General features: G+C 51.1%; 1 protein-coding gene across 1 annotated transcript in view; it reads right to left on the bottom strand.

Annotated features, from left to right (window-relative positions):
* The window catches only part of LOC140392259 (uncharacterized), a 415817-nt gene that overhangs the window by 60870 nt on the left and 336593 nt on the right, over positions 1–18354 (bottom strand). The window contains exons 39-41 of the mRNA XM_072477576.1: positions 16732–16906; positions 16521–16618; positions 3526–3700 (exon numbers count right to left, since the gene is read on the bottom strand). Coding sequence (XP_072333677.1) covers positions 3526–3700; positions 16521–16618; positions 16732–16906 — 448 coding nt within the window. The remainder of the gene's footprint in view (positions 1–3525; positions 3701–16520; positions 16619–16731; positions 16907–18354) is intronic.

The raw sequence follows: 18354 nt of genomic DNA, 5'->3' as shown, positions 1-18354 counted from the left end.
CCATTAACGAGTGCAGCATCGTGCTCACATATGCCCCGACGTCCGCCCCTTCGGGAAGACCAAGAATCCTTAGGTTCTTCCTCCTCGCATTATTCTCCAGCACCTCCAGCCTTTCCACACATCTTTTGTGTTGTGCCTTGTGGACCTCCGTTTTCACCACCAGGCCCTGTACGTCGTCCTCATTCTCAGCAGCCTTTGCCTTCACGACCCGAAGCTCCTGTTCCTGGGTCTTTTGCTCCTCCTTTAGCCCCTCAATCGCTTGTAATATCAGGGCCAACAGCTCCTTCTTCATCTCCTTTTTGAGTTCATCTACGCAACGCCGCAGGAACTCTTGTTGGTCAGGGCCCCATATTAAACTGCCTCCTTCCGACGCCATCTTGCTTTGTGCCTGCCTTCCTGGCCGCTGCTCTAGAGGATCCACCGCAATCCGGCTACTTTCCTCTCTTTTTTCCATCCGTGTCCAGGGGGGATTCCCTTCTGGATTACCGCACAGTGTTATTTGCCGTTAAAATTGCCGATGGGGCTCCTATTAAGAGCCCAAAAGTCCGTTCCACCGGGAGCTGCCGAAACGTGCGACTTAGCTGGTCATCGCCGCACCCGGAAGTCCTACTGTGTGCATTTCTTAAAGGATAGTGAAAAGGTGAAAAATGAAACCATCTTGAAGTTCATGGTTTAGTTTTTATTGCGGGGGGGGGGGGGGGGGGGGGGAGGTGTCATGTGAGAGTACCTTTAAGAAATGGGTGCTTAAGAAATGTACCTTTAGGAAATGGATGTTTATCAGTGATGTCAGAGTGTGGGTGGAGCTGGGCTGTTTGTCAGCTTTTTACTTTCGTTTTAGGCTGTTTGCTGCAGGGTATGTTTTAGTTTTGTTTTCAGTGTTGGAGCTGAAGCCAGACAGAGCAGGTGTATGTTGATCTCTCTGCCATCAAAAGACTACCTCTTGATCATTTGGTGAATTCAGAATTATAAATGTTCTCCGTAGTGAATGTAAACCGAATGTGCTTCTGTTAAAAGGTGTTTCTTTTGTCTTCTGGATGTTGTTTGGGAAGTTATTAAGCATTACTTAGTGTTGTATTCTTTGGGGGTTGTATTTGAATTAATGGTTACTAAGATGTTCACTATTTTAAAAAGGTTAACTTGAGTTCATAGAATAAACATTGTTTTGCTTTAAAAAATACTTTTCCATTTCTGCTGTACCACACCTGTAGAGTGGGCCGTGTGCTCCCCATACCACAATCTATAAAAAGTTGTGGGTCAGGTGAACTCCATGATACACTTTGGGGTTCTCTAAACCCTGGCCCATAACACTTATCCACTTGTGCTACCGTGCTGCCCACTGAATGCAGTGGAGAAATTGAAACAGTCTGTAGTTATGGGGATTGACTTCCTCCACCTTGTCCAATGTCACCAGGTCCCTCAATTTGAGTCATTGCATCGTCATTGGTTGATTCCCTTCCCGCTAACTGGACTGGACATCATCATCCCCTTACCCATCCCATCCTCCGAGTCCACAGACACAGAAAGAAACCCTCATTATTATGGATTTTACTCGCTCATGACCAGACACTCCCCTGAATCTGAATCACGAAAGATTCAGGGATAGGTGTCTCGAACACAACATGCCCTTTCTAAAGTCGGGGCTCAAAGTCTGCAGAGCCACAGCCTCCAAACCTAGCATTACCACAGCAGGGTTTCAGAGAAAGCTACAAATCTTTGCGGTACACAGCTTGAAAACCATTGCACTGGAGTATGACTGATGGTTGAGGTTGCAATTGAGCCTTCACTAAATCCACAAGCTCAATGAATGATTTGGAGTTGGGGCTGTAAGACTACGAATAAGGTTATAGGTCTGAGTTCCACAAAGACATAGGAGAATTTCTTTGCATTTCACTTCCTCCACTATTTTGTTTGCTTGTAAACGACATCCATGGCGCTTGACGTATTGTGTCCAGTCCTCTGTGGAGTCAAATGGGTCTATTCGGCCACAGTGAGGCACAGTGGTGAGTAATTTTTTTCAGATTTCGATTAAAACAAGATATTTACAGACGTGGGTCAGAGGAAGTGTCAGGATTATTTATCCTCATCGCCAGATGTAAAGATGCAGTTTCACAGCATTAGTGAACATAAAATGTATATATTAATAAGAATTGTACAGCAGCCTACAGCTAGCTCCCAAAATGTCTCTGCCTAGAGGCCTCTCTCACCATGGATTATTGAGTCTCAATTGGTCGCACAGGCCATATGACCCTTTCTCTGCTGGTTTACCCTTAAAGGGACAATCAGCATAAGTACTTGGAATACAAAGACAACTTAGCTTGGAATTTAAACATTTCTTCTCTGAATCATCCATTTTTCTGTAATAGTTTATCTTGTCAAACCTTGGCTCCATTTTATCCTGCACTTTTAGCCCCATTCTAATTTAGAAGTTCTGCATGAGATTGTTTCTCATTCTTCTTATTAATCTAAATGTTATGATCCGAATATTGCTCTCACTCTTTCCACTGACACATGGGTGTAATTGGCCCAGCTCGTTCCTTAGTACCAGACCCAGAAATGCCTCCTTCCTAATTGGACCGACTGGCCAAGGAATTCTTCTGAATACATTTCAGAAATTCATAACCTTCCTTCTCCTTTACTCTAACATTCTCCCCGTTAATATTTGGTAATTTAAGTCCCACAATATCAATCTCCGGGGTGTCCTTGCAGATTTGCTCCCCCCCCCCTCCCCATTTCTTTTCTCATTATTTGGAGACCTATAGAATGCCCACAGTAGCGTGATCATACCCCTTTTGCTTCCCAACTCTAACCGAATGGATTCTGCTCTTTCCCGCACAGGGGCATTACCTCTTCCCGACATTACAATGTCTTAGCTCCCATTTTTCTATTCTTCTATTCTCTGCACACTCTGTATTCTTGAATATTAAGCACTCAGTCCTTGCCATTTATAAGCCACATTTCCATTATTGTCACAAGATCATATTCCCATCTGGCTATTTGTGTTTGTAGGTCCCTAATCTTATTCACCACACATTATGTTTTTACAAATTTGTCTTTGTATTCCTTGTATTCCTTCTTAGTCTGCTCCTTTTTAATATGGTTCTTCATTTTCTGGTATTATCCAAAACTCCTTTTCCACTTTATTCCTCTTTCCTACTGCTTGGTGCTGGTGCCAAACCCCCTGCCAATTTAGTTTCAACATGTCCAACTACACTTCTGAACCTCCCCTTGAGGATATTAGTTACAGTCACACGCAACACACCCCTTTTGAATAGTTATGTCCTCTCACAGTCCCAAGAATCTGAAGCCCTCCCTCCTGCAACATGCCTTTAACCACACATTTATCATCCCTACCTTTCGATTGCTACTCTTGCTAATAGTACTGTAGGGATTAATGCAGCAATTACTACCTTCAAGGTCCTACTTTTTAACTGCCTCCCTAGGCGCCTCCTGAAAATCTGATCATGGGGCCTCAATGCCTGTCCTCTCTATGTTGTTGGTTTCAAATAAATGAATAGGAATAGTTACTGTTGAATGTCGTCTTCAGAGCTTGAAGCTGGAATTCCTGATATTGTCTCCACTTCACAGCCAGTTGGATAATTGCAGATCTTATCAGGATAGTCTTTGCGGAGATTCAGGAGAACTTCAAAATCCCCTGTTCCTGATGGGTCATCATGGTCAAACCACTGGGTCACGCAACTGCCTAATCAAAATGAACAAACCAAAGCACGCTCTGTAAAACACTTCTAAATTTGAAAAGGTAAATCATGGCTTTGTGGTTGCAGAATAATGGCACGATTCAATTTGTGATCGCTGAGTGATTGATTATTCAATCATACAGTGCAGAAGGCCCATAGTCTCATTGTGTATGTGCCAGATTTTCATGACTGTCCCACTTCCCTGATGTACCCCCATAGCCCTAAACAATTTTCCATTTCAATTATATATCCACTTCTCGTTTGAAATTTACTATCAAATCTGTTCCCATCACCCTTTACGACAAGGCATTGTGTTGTGTAAAGAAAATCTCCTTATGTTTCTCGTAGGAAATGCTTTATTTTAAATCCAAGTTCAATAACCAGTAGTGGAAATAGCTTCTCTCTGTCTACCTTACCAAGATTCCTCATCATTTTAAACCTCCATTAATTTTCTTTGCTGGAAGGAGAATCTTCTACATTATAGGCACTATATCAATCCAAATTGTTGCAATGGCTTCTGCCCCAACTGATCCCGGACCCGTGAGACAATGCATGTCACATTCAGAATGTTACTCCCACTCCAACCCTGCACCCCTGAGAGCAGGCTGGCAGACAGGGATACAGAAAACTGGAGGGTTCCATTCCTGTTGTCTACCCACCTCTATTGGTATTGTACCAGTGGCAGGATTAGCTGGGGCTTCCTGGCCATGTGGAGGTGAGCTCATCAATTTTTTTTTTCTTTCATGGGATTTGTCCTCGCTGGCTGGGCCAGCATTTGGCATCCATCCCTAATTGCCCCTGAACAGACTGATTTCCTGGGCCATTTCAGAGGGCAGTTAAAAGCCAACCACATTGCTGTGGGTCTGGAATCACGTAAGGAGGGCAGATTTCCTTCCCTAAAGGGCAATAATGGACAAGATGGGTTTTTAATGACAACCGGTGATAGTTTCATGACCATCATTATTGAATTCCAGAATTTATTCATTGAATTTGAATTCCACCTGCTGCCGTGGTGGGATTTGAACCCTTGTCCCCCCCCAGAGTATAAGCCTGAGCCTCTGGGTTACTCCTCCAGTGACATTACCATTATGCCCCCTTCTCCCCCTGAATAGAGCATCTTATCCATAGATTCCCTACAGGGCAGAATGAGGCCATTCAGCCCATCGAGTCAGCACCAACCCTCCGAAAGAGCACTTTACCAAGGTCCACTCCCTCATTCTATCCCTGATGCACGATCAATTACACAAAGACGAGAGTAGAATGTAATCGAGGCTTTATTACACTGAGATGTGTGGTCTCCTACAGAAGCTGACGAAATGGCTGCTGTACTGGTAGCACACATATTTATACTCTGCCTACTGGTTGAACGTGTCTAGGGAGGAGAACGGGTCGCGGAGCTGCCAGCCATGTCGGGAGCGAAACCCGGAGGTGGACTTCCTGGGGAAGGCAAAGAGACGTTCATGGGGGGTTTCATTAGTCGCGGTGCACAGGAGCGACCGAATGGAGTGAAGTGCGTTGGGGAGGACCTCCAGCCAGCGGGAGGCCGGGGGAATTCTGGACCGTAGGGCCAGCTGGACGGCCCTCCAGACCATCCCATTCTCCCTCTCCACCTGCCCGTTTCCCCTGGGGTTGTAGCTGGTTGTCCTGCTCGAGGCAATGCCCCTGTTGAGCAGGTACTGGCGCAACTCATCGCTCATGGATGAGGATCCCCGGTCACTGTGGACGTAGGCGGGGAAGCCAAACAGAGCGAAGATGGTATTGAGGGCTTTGATGACGGTGGCAGACGTCATGTCGGGGCATGGGACGGCAAAGGGGAATCGGGAATATTCATCGACCACACTGAGAAAGTACGTGTTGCAGTCGGTGGCGGGGAGGGGCCCTTTGAAGTCCACGCTGAGGTGTTCAAAGGGGTGGGAGGCCTTCACCAGGCGTGCACGGTCTGGCTGATAGAAGTGCGGTTTACACTCCGCGCAGACCTGGCAGTCTGGTGATCGCCCTGACTTCCTCAATGGAGTAGGGCAGGTTGTGGGCCATGATGAAATGGTAAATACGTGTGACCCCTGGGTGACAGAGGTTGTCGTGCACGGTCCGGAGTCGATCCACTTGTGCGCTGGCACATGTACCTCGGGATAGGGCATTGGGGGGCTCGTTGAGCTTACTGGGGCAATATTAAATATCGTAATTGTAGGTGGAGAGCTCGATCCTTCACCTCAAGATTTTATCGTTTTTGATCTTGCCCCGCTGTGTGTTATTAAACATGGAGGCAACCGACTAGTGAGGAGAGTGAATCTCCTGCCGGCTAGGTAATGCCTTCAATGTCGCACAGCTTCAACGATGGCTTGGGCCTCTTTTTCAACGGAGGAGTACCGAATTTCGGAAGCACGGAGGGTGCGGGAAAAGAATGCCACGGGCCTGCCTGCCTGGTTGAGGGTGGCGGCCCGAACGACGTCTGATGCATCGCTCTCGACTTGGAAGGGGAGCGTCTCATCGACCGCGTGCATCGCGGCCTTGGCAATGTTGGCCTTGATACGGTTGAAGGCCTGGTGAGCCTCGGCCGTCAGAGGAAAGACAGTGGATTGAATGAGTGGGCGGGCCTTGTCCGCATAGTTTGGGACCCACTGGGCGTAATACGAAAAGAACCCCAGGCAACGTTTGAGGACCTTGGGGCAGTGGGGGAGGGGGAGTTCCATGAAGAGGCGCATGCGATCGGGGTTGGGCCCCAGAACTCCGTTCTGGACCACATAGCCGAGGATGGCTAAGCGGTTCATGCTGAACACGCACTTCTCCTTGTTATACGTGAGGTTGAAGAGAGTGGCGGTGTGGAGAAATTTGGCAAGGTTGGCGTCATGGTCCTGCTGATTCTGGCTGCAGATGGTGACATTGTCCAGGTACGGGAAAGTGGCCCGCAACCCGTACCAGTCAACCATTCGGTCCATCTCCCGTTGGAAGACAGAGACCTCGTTAGTGACGCTGAAGGGAACCCTAAGAAAGTGGTAAAGGCGGCCGTCTGCCTCGAACGCAGTGTATGGGCGGTCCGCCTTGCGGATGGGGAGCTGGTGGTAGGCAGATTTCAGGTATCCTGTGGCGAAGACCTGGTACTGTGCAATCTGATTGACCATATCAGATATACGTGGTAGGGGGTACGCGTCGAACTGCGTGTACCGATTGATGGTCTGACTGTAGTCAACGACCATCCTGTTTTTCTCCCCAGTTTCGACCACTACCACTTGGGCTCTCCAGGGGCTGTTGCTGTCCTCGATGATGCTTTCCCGAAGCAGCCGCTGAACTTCAGACCTGATGAAGGTCCTGTCCTGGGCGCTGTACCGTCTGCTCCTGGTGGCGACGGGTTTGCAATCCGGGGTTAGGTTTGCAAAAAGGGAAGGTGGGTTAACCTTAAGGGTCGCGAGGCCGCACACAGTAAGGGGTGGTAGGGGCCCGCCAAATTTCAGGGCTAGGCTCTGGAGGTTGCACTGGAAGTTCAGGCCGAGTAGCAAGGCAGCGCAGAGGTTGGGGAGGACGTAGAGGCGGAAGCCGCTGAACTCCACACCCTGGACAGTGAGAGTGGCGATGCAGTACCCCCGGATCGCCACGGAGTGGGACCCGGAGGCCAGGGTGATTCTCTGGTTAGCGGGGTGTACCACGAGGGAGCAGCGCCTTACCGTATCGGGATGAATGAAGCTCTCTCTGCTCCCGGAGTCCAGCAGGCAGGAGATCTCGTGCCTGTTGACCTTTAGTTGAAGCAGTCGCGAGGTTGTGTGGTCGAGACGGGTCAATCATGGCAGAGGCGAGATGCGGCTGGTCGTTGGCGGTTGCAGGCGATGAGCGATCGGATGAGGTGTCCGCTGGGCATGGATCCTGAGTCGGGTAAGATGGTGGCGCCCACGGGCTGCACGTGTCGTGGGGAAAGCAAGATGGCGGCGCCCGTTGGTCCTGGGAGGAACAAGTCCACTGGCCGTACGAGGTCCTAGGAGGGGAAGATGGCAGCACCCACTGGCTGCACGTGGGGAGTGCCGGGACAATACCGGCGATTGAGCGGGCCTGGCACACTGCAGCAAAATGTCCCTTCTTGCCACAAGCCTTGCAGAGGGTGCTCCACGCCGGGCAGCGCTGTCGGGGGTGTTTTGACTGCCCACAGAATTAGCATTTGGGCCTCCCTGGGGTTGGTTGGCTGCCGCACGGCACAGGCGTGGGATTGGCTGAGGGCGGTCGCTGATGGGGTCCACGATGGGGCGGCCGTCTGCGGAGTCCACGATGCACAGGGTGGGGGTGGGCCGCGCGGTTGGGGGCATAGGCCTGAATGTTGCGTGATGCGAACGTAAGTGAAAGTGCTAGTTTTTAGGTCGCTGCGAGGCCCCCTCTAAGAGGCGCTGGCGGATGTAGTCAGACCCTATGCCCGTAACAAATGCGTCTCTCATTTGCAAATTTGAGTGTTCCGTGGCCGAAAGTCACAGTCTCTAACTAGGGGGAGCAGGGCGCGCCAGAAATCTTCCACCGACTCACCGGGAAGTTGACGCCGCGTGGCGAGGAGGTGCCTGGCGTAGAATATGTTAGTCCGCTGAGCGTAGTTTTCCTTCAGTAGCGCCATGGCCTCTGCGTAGGTCGGCGCGTCCTGGACAAGTGGAATGACGTTGGAGCTCAGCCGTGTGTAAAGGATCTGGGGCTTCTGTGCTTTCGTCTGGCGCAGACCCAATGTACGCTTCAAAACAGGCTAGTCAATGTTCAAAATCCTTTTTGTCGTTGTCTACTTGCGGATGCAGCTGCAGGCGATCCGGCTTGATGCGGAGGTCCATCTTCTGAAAAACTCAGTGTAATAAATTGATGCACGATCAATTACACAAAGACGAGAGTTGGATGTAATTGAGGCTTTATTACACTGAGATGTGTGGCCTCCTACAGAAGCTAACGAAAGGCTGCTGTACTGGGAGCACACATATTTATACTCCACCTACTGGGCGGAGCCAGCAGGCAGGGATCTACCCCCATACCTGTAGTACAGGGGCCTTACCGTAAAGCACCTATATCAACATCCTATATATACACAATATATACATCAGTGGTGACTACCACAATCCCCCTAACCCCATACATTGATCATGGCCGATCCACCTAACCTGCACATCTTTGGACTGTGAGAGGAAACCGGAGCACCTGGAGGCAACACAACGCAGGCACCAGACGAATGTGCAAACTCCACACAGTCACCCAAGGCTGGAAATGGGTCCCTGACTCTGTGAGGCAGCAGTGCTAACCACTGTGTCACAGTGCCACTCTGTCTTGCATTGCACTGTACTACTGCAACACACACAATGCTTACTATCACAATCATGCAAATATAAATCTACTGCTCAGTAATTACACAGCAAAATGATGATTTACTTTAAAACATTGGGCATTAAATTCCACAATGATTCTCCCACTGGATCATGTTAATTAACACAGTCGAGCAATGAAACAGGCCACCCAACCCAATCAGTCCATGCTGGTGTTTACGCTTCGTTTGAGCCTCCTCCTCCCATCATTTCTTATCTAAATCTATCTAGGTGAGTTGCCTGTGAGATGCTGCAGAATTCCGCACTGATGAAGACACAGAGGTCTGTGACCAGCTGTCCACATGGTTGAAATATCCTTCGGCATTGGTTCTCAGTCATGTGCAGGTAGTTTTGCTTCTGCCTGTAAATCCTGTGCTTAGGGCAGTGTCGCCTGCTCCTTTGTGGCCCTCGTCCCTCTCTTATGGCCTCCTGATGCCCAGGGCTCTGCTCTTCTAATGCAGGCTGCTGCTCCTCATCCGCAAGAGCCTCGATTTCTGAGGGTGCAGCACCTATTTCCAGCTGCACCCTTCCTGTGGTATTCAGCTGGGGTCCAAACAGCCTTGTCCACACATCCGATGCCCTAATAATTCCAGGAAGGAGACAACACGCTGAACTGGAAATGTTCTTAATGCTGATATCTCCCCTGACCTGCAATGGGTGGCTGCTGCAACTTTTCCTTCAGCGGGGTGAAGCGTTTAATTTTTGAAAAGCATGAATACTTGCCTTTTAAAACATTTCTGGCTTGCATGACTCACCATCAGCGTGGCCTTTGCCTGTCTGCAGCTGGTCTGACTCATACAGAGGTACAGGAGATTGTCACAGAGGTGTTTCTAACAAGGTCTTTCCTGTTTGAGCTTGTCTGTGGTTAGGAGTGTGGCCAAGCTGGGACGCCCGAACTCCCGCCGCCCTGTGATTAGGAATGTGGCCCAGCCAGCAGGCCCGAACTCCCACTGCTCTGTGGTTGGCACTGTGGCCAAGCCAGGAGACCCGATCTCCCGCTGCCCTGTGGTTAGGATTATGTCAAGCCGAGGAGATCGGAGATACTGCAGCCCAGTGTTTAGTAGTGTGGCCAAGCTAGCAAGTCCAATTCCCGCTGCCCTGTGGTTAGGAATATTGCCGAGCCGGTAGGTCACAGCTCCCCTTCCTTGGGCTAAGGAGTGTGGCCAAGTCGGCAGGCCGAGTTCCCGCTGCCATGTGGTTAGGAGTGTGGCCAGATTGGGAGGACCGAGCTCCCACTGCCCTGTGGTTAGGAGTGTGGCCAGATTGGGAGGCCCGAGCTCCCACTGCCCTGTGGTTAGGAATGTAGACAATCCAGACAGGCCCGAGCACCCAATGACCGGTGATTAGGAGTATGGTCAAACCGGGCGGGTCCCAGCTCCCGCTGCACTGAGGTTAGGAGCGTGGCAAACCTGGATGGACCCTAGCTCCCAATGACCTGTAGTTAGGAGCCAATCTGGGCATACCCCAGCTCCTGCTAGGAGTGTGGCCAAGCCGGGCGGGTCCAAGCTCCCTCTGCCTTGTGGTTAGGAGTGTGGCCAAACTTGGCGGGCCTGAGCTCCCTCTGCCCTGTGGGTGGGAGTCTGGTCAATACGGGCAGGGCCGAGCTCCCCCTGTCCTGCGGTTAGGAGTATAGCCAATCTAGGCAGGCCCCAGCTCCTGCTACTTTGTGGTTTGGAGTGAGACCAAGCCAGGTGGGTCCAAACTCCCTCTGCCCTGTGGTTGGAAATGTGGCTAAGCCAGGCCTGCCCGAACTCCCGCTGTCCTGTGGTTAGGAGTGTGGCCAAGCTGGGAGGACCTGAGGTTGCGTTGCCCTGTGGTTAGGAGTGTGGCCAAGCCGGGCAAGCCCGAGCATCCTCTGCCTTGTGGTTAGGAGTGTGGCCAAGCCAGGCAGACCCGAGCTTCCTCTACCCTGTGGTTAGGTGGGTGACCAATCCGTGAAGGCTGATCTCCAATTGCCATGTGGTTAGAAGTGTGGCCTATCCGGGTTTGCCCAATGTCACGATGCCCTGTGGTGAGGGGTGTGGCCAATCCGTGCAGTCCCGAGCTCCTGTTGCCCTATGGTTAGGAGGGTGGCCACTCCAGGTAGGCATGAGCTCCCGTTGCCCTGTGGTTAGGAGTGTGGCCAAGCCGGGGAGGCCCAAGCTCCCTCTGGCCTGTAATTAGGAGTATAGCCAAGCCAGGTAGACCTGAGCTCCCTCTGCCCTTTAGTTAGGAGCATGGCCAATCCGGGCGAGCCCAAGTTCCCTCTGCCCTGTGGTTAGGGGTGTGACCAATCCGGGCAGGCCCTAGCTCTCTCTGCCCTGTGGTTAGGGTGCGGCCAATCTGGGCAGGCTGAGCTCTCTCTGCCCTGTGGTTAGGGGTGTGACCAATCCGGGCAGGCCCTAGCTCTCTCTGCCCTGTGGTTAAGGGTGTGACCAATCCGGGCAGGCCGAGCTCCTCTGCCCTGTGGTTAAGGGTGTGGCCAATCCGGGCAGGCCGAGCTCCTCTGCCCTGTGGTTAAGGGTGTGACCAATCCGGGCAGGCCGAGCTCCTCTGCCCTGTGGTTAAGGGTGTGGCCAAACCAGGAAGGCTGTTATAACCTGCCTGATTACTACTGCCTGGGGACTATTGACTATCCCACAATCCTACGAGAGGAGAGAGCAGGGTGGAGTTGCTGCTGTTGCATATATGTAATTGTAAATGAAGTTATTTCTTTCGATTCTACAAACTCGTGCTGGATTCTTCGTGGCCCTCACAAAACTGGTGCCGAGGGTTAAAGTGGATAACTGTCTACACTGCTGAAGCCACCTCCCTGGATTTATGTTGGATACAGGTTTGAAGTTGTTTTTCTGTTGCACCATGCCTCTGTATGGACGTTTGGATGTCTTTGATGCTGCGCTGGAAAGTTGGAACCAGGACACACAACGGATGCGTTACTATTTCTGGGCGAATAACATCACCGAAAACGAGCGCCATGTAGTCATTTTGCTCAACGCCTGCGGCCCGCATAGGTTTGGGGTGATTAGAAACCTTATGTACCCAGCTGCGCCTGACAGCAAGACGTTTGATGAACTTGTGACCTTGGTGGGGCAACATTTTAACCCAACCCCATTCACGATAGTCCAGCGTTACCGGTTTAATACCGCTCAGAGGACCCCAGGACAAGCCCTTGCAGAGTTTCTATCCAGGCTATGCAGGATTGCAGAATACTGTGACTATGATGAGACTTTGTCAGAAATGTTACGCGACCGTCTGGTTTGCGGTATTAACAACGCGGCCACCCAGAGAGTTGTTAGCCGACGCGACATTGACTTTTCAACAGGCCATTCAGATAGCGCTGTCCCGAGAGATCGCAGAACGGGGAGTGCAGGAGCTACAGGGAATGGAGGTGCGCGCCTTGGGGCGCAACCCCTTTCATCCAAAGGCGTCTCCCTGCACCGCTGCCGTACCTTGGACGGCGCGTCCGGATCGATGCCAGTGGCCGCCGGATGTCCCTCCCCAAAGTTCTGTGGGTGGCAGAGACGCTGTCATTCTGAGAGGAACTGAGTCCAGTCCAAGGGCCATACCTTCCATTTGGATGAACCTGCGGGGACTAATCCTGAGGATGTGGAGAAGGAGGACGACTGCCTGCAGCTGCATTGTGTGGCAGCTCCCTGTGTGGCCCCCATTAAGGTGACAGTACGGGTCAATGGCCACCCACTTGAGATGGGGTTGGACACTGGCGAAGCGGTCTTCGTGATTGTCCAGAGGACACTCTACCACATCAAGCAGGGTGTACAGATCCTTACATTAACCGATACACAGGCCAGGTTGGCCACCTATACGGGGGAACCATTCGACATTGCTGGAACTATGTTGACCCCTGTTGTTATGGACACCAGGAGGGGCTTATCGTGATGCGCGGCCACGGGCCCAGCCTGTTGGGTCGGGACTGGTTGCGCCATTTGCGGCTGCAGTGGCAGCTCATTCTTCAAACAGATTCTGGAGGGTTGACGGAGGTACTAGGAGGTTACCCAGATATACTCCAGCCCGGTTTGGTGAAGATAAAAGGGGCCGTAGCCCGTATCCAGGTCGAGCCAGGAGTCACGCCGCGCTATATCCGGGCGCGCCCGGTGCCTTACGCCTTGCTCGAGAAGGTAGAAGGGGAGCTCACTCGTTTGGAGTCCTTGGGTATTATCAGGCCTGTCCGTTTTGCCGACTGGGCAGCGGCAGTTGTACCAGTAATGAAGCCAGATGGCACGGTTCGCTGGTGCGGCAACTATAAACTTAGTGAATACGGCTTCCCGGCTCGACCGATATCCAATGCCCCGCGTAGAAGATCTCTACATGAAGCCTGCAGGTGGACTCTCGTTCACGAAATTAGATATGAGTCACACCTACCTACAGTTGGAGTTGGACCCTGCCTCCCAGCCATATGTAACCATTAATACACACAGGGACCTGGATGAGTATACATGGTTGCCCTTTGGAGTATCCTCTGCCTGCGCTATCTTTCAACGCATCATGGAGGGTATCTTGAGAGGTTTACCACATGCCGCTGTTTATTTAGATGGTGTTTTGATTACAGAGACGTTGAAGCAGGAACATTTGGAAAATTTGGAGGCTATCCTTAGACGCGTCTCAGAGGCTGGAGTCCGTTTACGTAGTACAAAGTGTATCTTTCAGGTGAAGGAAGTGGTCTACCTGGGTTATCAGGTGGACTGCGAAGGTTTGCACCCAGTCATAGAAAAGGTGCATGCAATTCAACAAGCCCCCGTCCCGACTGACACTTCACATCTTTGTTCTTTTCTCGAACTCGTAAACTATTACAGGAAGTTCCTCCCCAATCTGGCAACTACGCTGGCCCCATTGCACCTTCTGTTGAAGAAGAATCATACCTAGGTTTGGGGTCAGCCGCAAGAAAACGCTTTCCGGTGGATAAAACAACAATTGTCGTCGCCTGGGTTACTAACTCACTATGATCCTGAAAAGCCTTTGCTCATCACGTGGTATTGGGGCCGTCCTGTCCCACAAAATGAAGAAAAGAGTTGAGCGGCCGATAGCTTTCACCTCCCGCACATTGACTGCAGCAGAAAAGAAGTATGTGCAGATCGTGAAGGAGGGCTCGGCGGTGCTCTCTGCAGTGAAATGCTTCCACCAGTAGGTTTATGGCCACCACTTCACTATCGTGACTGATCATAAGCCTCTGCTTGGACCTTTCTGAGAGGATAAACCAATTCCGGCCATTGATTCTGCACGGAGCCTGCGCTGGGCTTTGTTGCTCGCTGCCTACGAGTATTCTCTAGAGCATAAACCAGGGACCCAGATGTCAAATGCCAATGCATTGAGCCGATTACCGTTGTCGACCGGCCCCATGTTGACCCCCACGACCGGTGAGGTGGCTGCCAAACTAAATTTTATGGACTCCTTGCCTGTCACGGCATCGCAAATCCGTTAGTGGACCCAGTCCTATCAAAAAGTTAGGCCTATAGTCCTGTATGGTGGACAACATTGACAGCTCCCAGGCGAGTTGCGGGCATTTTTCTCCAAGCTGTCAGAATTTAGCCTGGAGGACGGTATCCTCTTGTGGGGGACGCGTGTGATTGTCCCGGAAAAAGGACAGGAGCTGATACTAAAGGACTTGCACAATGGGCATCTGGGTGTGACCAAAATGAAAATGTTGGCCCGGAGTTGTTAGGCGGCCAGACCTCCACGGCAACATTGAGAAGGTCGCCCAAAACTGCTTCATTTGCCAGGAGCATCAGAGGTTTCCACTGGCCCTGTCCCTACATCACTGGGAATGGCCAGGGCGGCCTTAGGCGCGCTTGCATGCGGAATTCGCCGGCCCTTTTCAAGGATCCATGTTCCTTTTATTAATCGATGCCCAATCTAAATGGCTAGAGGTGCATAAGATGGTAGGCACAACGTCCGGCGCAACGATCGAGAAGATGCGTTTGTCTTTCAGTACACATGGCCTCCCCGAGGTTCTCGGCACGGCACTCCTTTCACAAGTGAGGAGTTTGCGTGGTTTCTGAAGATGAATGGCATACGCCATATCCTCACCGCTCCATACCACCCGGCTTTCAACGGGTTGCCGGAGTACGTAGTGCAGACATTCAAACGGGGCCTGAAGAAAGAGTTTTCCAGGTCTATGGACACTAGGCTGGCTTGTTTTTTGTTTAGAACCATTCCACATGCGGTGACTGGGGTAGCTCCCGCGGAGCTCCTAATGGGCCGGAGACTTCACACCCGCCTTAGCATGGTTTTCCCGGACATTGGCGCAAAAGAACGCCACACTCAAGAATGGCAGGGACCTTCTCGGCACCGGCTGATTCGGCAGTTTGCGCCTGGTGACCCGGTGTTCGTTCAAAATTTTGCTGGTGGTGCCCAGTGGGTCCCTGCCATTATCTTTCAATGAACGGGTCCGATCTCTTACCAGATGCAAGCCCAGGGTCAGCTCCACTGCAAGCATTTAGACCACATTCGGTCCAGAAGGCCGCCTCTTCCAACGATTCCCCACCCCCGGAGCTCACTTCTACAACCGCAGAGATCTGACACAGTGGAGATTCATCCTCAGGATCTTCCTCTGGCGCCGCACTCAAAGCCTGCGCAGGTCGTTGCAGAACCGTGTGGCGTTAGAGACGCCGAGATGATGGAAGATTTGGACTCCGACTCCGAGATGGAGACACAGGGTCCTCCGAGGGGGAGTCCTCGGACCCACACCCGTGGATGTACAACCGCTATGCCGTTCATCGCGGAAGCGCCATTCTCCTTCTCGTTATATGCCGCCCGATCCAGCGCCTCATGCAAATGGTGTCTGAGCTGCGGCAAAACGAGTCGGACGCCCTCTTTCGCCAGGGTCTTTCGGTGAATTCCTCCGAACTTTGGGGCGGAGGGATGTTATCACCTGCCTGATTACTACTGGCTGGGGACTATTGCTATCCCCCAATCCTTAGAGAGTAGAGAGCAATGGTGGAGTACTGCTGCTGTTGTATATATGTAATTGTAAATAAAATTATTTCTTTCAGTTCTACAAACTCATGCTCGATTCTTGGTGGCCCTCACAAAACAGGCCCTAGCTCCCTCTGCCCTGTGGAGGAGTGTGGCCAATTCAGCCAGGTCCGAGCTCCCGCTCCCGTGGTTAGGAGCGTGGTTAATACAGGCGGGCCCGAGCTCCCTCTGCCTTGTAGTTAGGAACGTGGTCAATAAGGGCGGGCCCGAGCTCCTGCTGCCCTGTGGTTGGGAGTGTGGTCAAGCCGGGTAGGCACGAGCTCCCGCTGCCCTGTGGTTAGGAGCGTGGTCAATACAGGCAGGCCAAGCTCCCTCTGCCTTGTGGTTAGGAGTGTGGCCAAGCCGGGTAGGCCGGAGCTCCCGCTGCCCTGTGGTCAGGAGCGCGCGCTCTCACTCAAGGGCGGGAATTCCCCTCGCGCGCGCCGCCACCGCCGCCATTTTGTTCAACTGCCGCCGGCCGGCACGAGGCGCCGAGAATCCGGCCCCAGATTCACCCTCTCGCCTCCCAATTCAAGATCACCGTCTCCCGCGGATATTCAACACTTACAGAAAGATTGGGGGCAGGTGAACCGGATTCTGTAATCCTCGCAGGTCCCGTCGTCTTGATCTTTGTTCACGCAAACGAACCCAGTGGAGGGGCTGCACCTGTTTCGCACAGATTTAAGAAAAAAAAAGGGAGCGCAGTTAACGTAAAATAATTCACGCCGTGGGGAATTAAATGGCAGCACCAGAGGTCAGGAATTGTGTTTTATATTTACGGGGCAGCGTTGTCTCCCGAGTCGGAGGCTGGGGTCCCCGACGTCGTCTCCACTTCGCAGGCAGTCGGGCTGCTGCAGATCAGACGGGGATGCTCTTTCCGGAGGTTGGCCAGACCCTCGAAATCCCCGCTCCCTGTTGGGTCGTCTCGGTCAAACCACTGGGTTCGGCAGTTACCTGGCGAGAGGAGCAAATGGTAATCACGCAACGGACAGAGACTTTCCCCCACAAGGACGCGAAATGAGAAGCTCGGAGGGCGCGACGACACCTGAGAGGAAGGCCACCGAGAGAGAGATCAACCGAAGAGGAAAGAAATCAAAAGAGCCACTCATTTCTGAAGAGACTGAAGTGGAAAATCTTCCCTTCGTAAGTAGTCGGTGTACACACAATACTAGGAAGGTTTGTTACGCAGTCTTATTTTTCCCTTTCAACTTCGATGATATGAAGAGGTTGCAGTTTAATTAGGACTGCTTGAATCCATGCTAAAACCGATTAAATTATTTTCAATTAAGGTACACTAAAGCATCTTGGAAGGGAGACTTCTAGACAAAAACTGAGTCAGAGTTGGATAATTGTTCAAACCCAAATCGTTGGAAGAAAATACTTAATTCATTGATACATTTTTAAAAATCAGGAACTTCATATTAAAAATAAAACATTAAATGTAAGAGGGGGGTTCTATTTGCTGGTTCATTAAAGCTTCATAAAGCGCTCCAAATTTCTGGAAAAAACAGCATGGAACCCCAGTGATAATTCATCCCCAGTAAGAAAGGGGAATGGAAATCTTGGAAGGAGTTTTTTGAAGGGGCAACCAAGAAGGTATTTGAGGACAGTACATTTGACGTCTACATGGACTTTAGCAAGGCCTTTGAGAAGGTACTGCATGGTAGGTTATTGCATAAGGTTAAATCTCACAGGATCCATGGTGAGGATACAAAATTGGCTTGACAACAGAAGACAAAGGTGGTTGTAGAGGGTTGATTTTCAAACTGGAGGCCTGTGACCAGCGGTATGCCTCAGGGATCAGTGCTGGGTCCACTGTTATTTGTTATTGATATTAATTATTTAGATGAGAATTTAGAAGGCATGTAAGTTTACAGATGACACCAAGATTGGTGGCATAGTGGCCAGTGAAGAAGGTTATCTAGGATTGCAACGGGATCTTGATCAACTGGGCCAGTGGCCTGATGAATGGCAGATGGAGTTTAATTTAGATAAATGTGAGGTGATGCATTTTGGGAGATTGAATCGGGGCAGGACCTACTCAGTTAATGGTAGGGTGTTGGGGAGAGTTGTAGAACAAAGAAACCTAGGAGTACAGGTTCATAGCTCCTTGAAAGTGGAGTACAGGTAGTCGGCATGCTTGGTTTCATTGGTCAGAACATTGAATACAGGAGTTGGGACGTCTTGCTGAAGTTCTACAAGACATTAGTAATGCCACACTTGGAATACTGTGTACAGTTCTGGTCACCCTATTACAGGAAGGATATTGTTAAACTAGAAAGAGTGCAGAAAAGATTTACTAGGATGCTACTGGGACTTGATGGTTTGAGTTATCAGGAGAAGCTGGATAGACTGGGACTTTTTTCCCTGGAGTGTAGGAGGCTTGGGGGTGAACTTATAGA

This window comes from Scyliorhinus torazame, chromosome 16 (assembly GCF_047496885.1).
Source record: "Scyliorhinus torazame isolate Kashiwa2021f chromosome 16, sScyTor2.1, whole genome shotgun sequence".
In the NCBI taxonomy this organism is placed as follows: domain Eukaryota; kingdom Metazoa; phylum Chordata; class Chondrichthyes; order Carcharhiniformes; family Scyliorhinidae; genus Scyliorhinus; species Scyliorhinus torazame.
The sequence above is the reverse complement of the archived record's forward strand: the minus strand, read 5'-3'. Positions and strand labels throughout refer to the sequence as shown.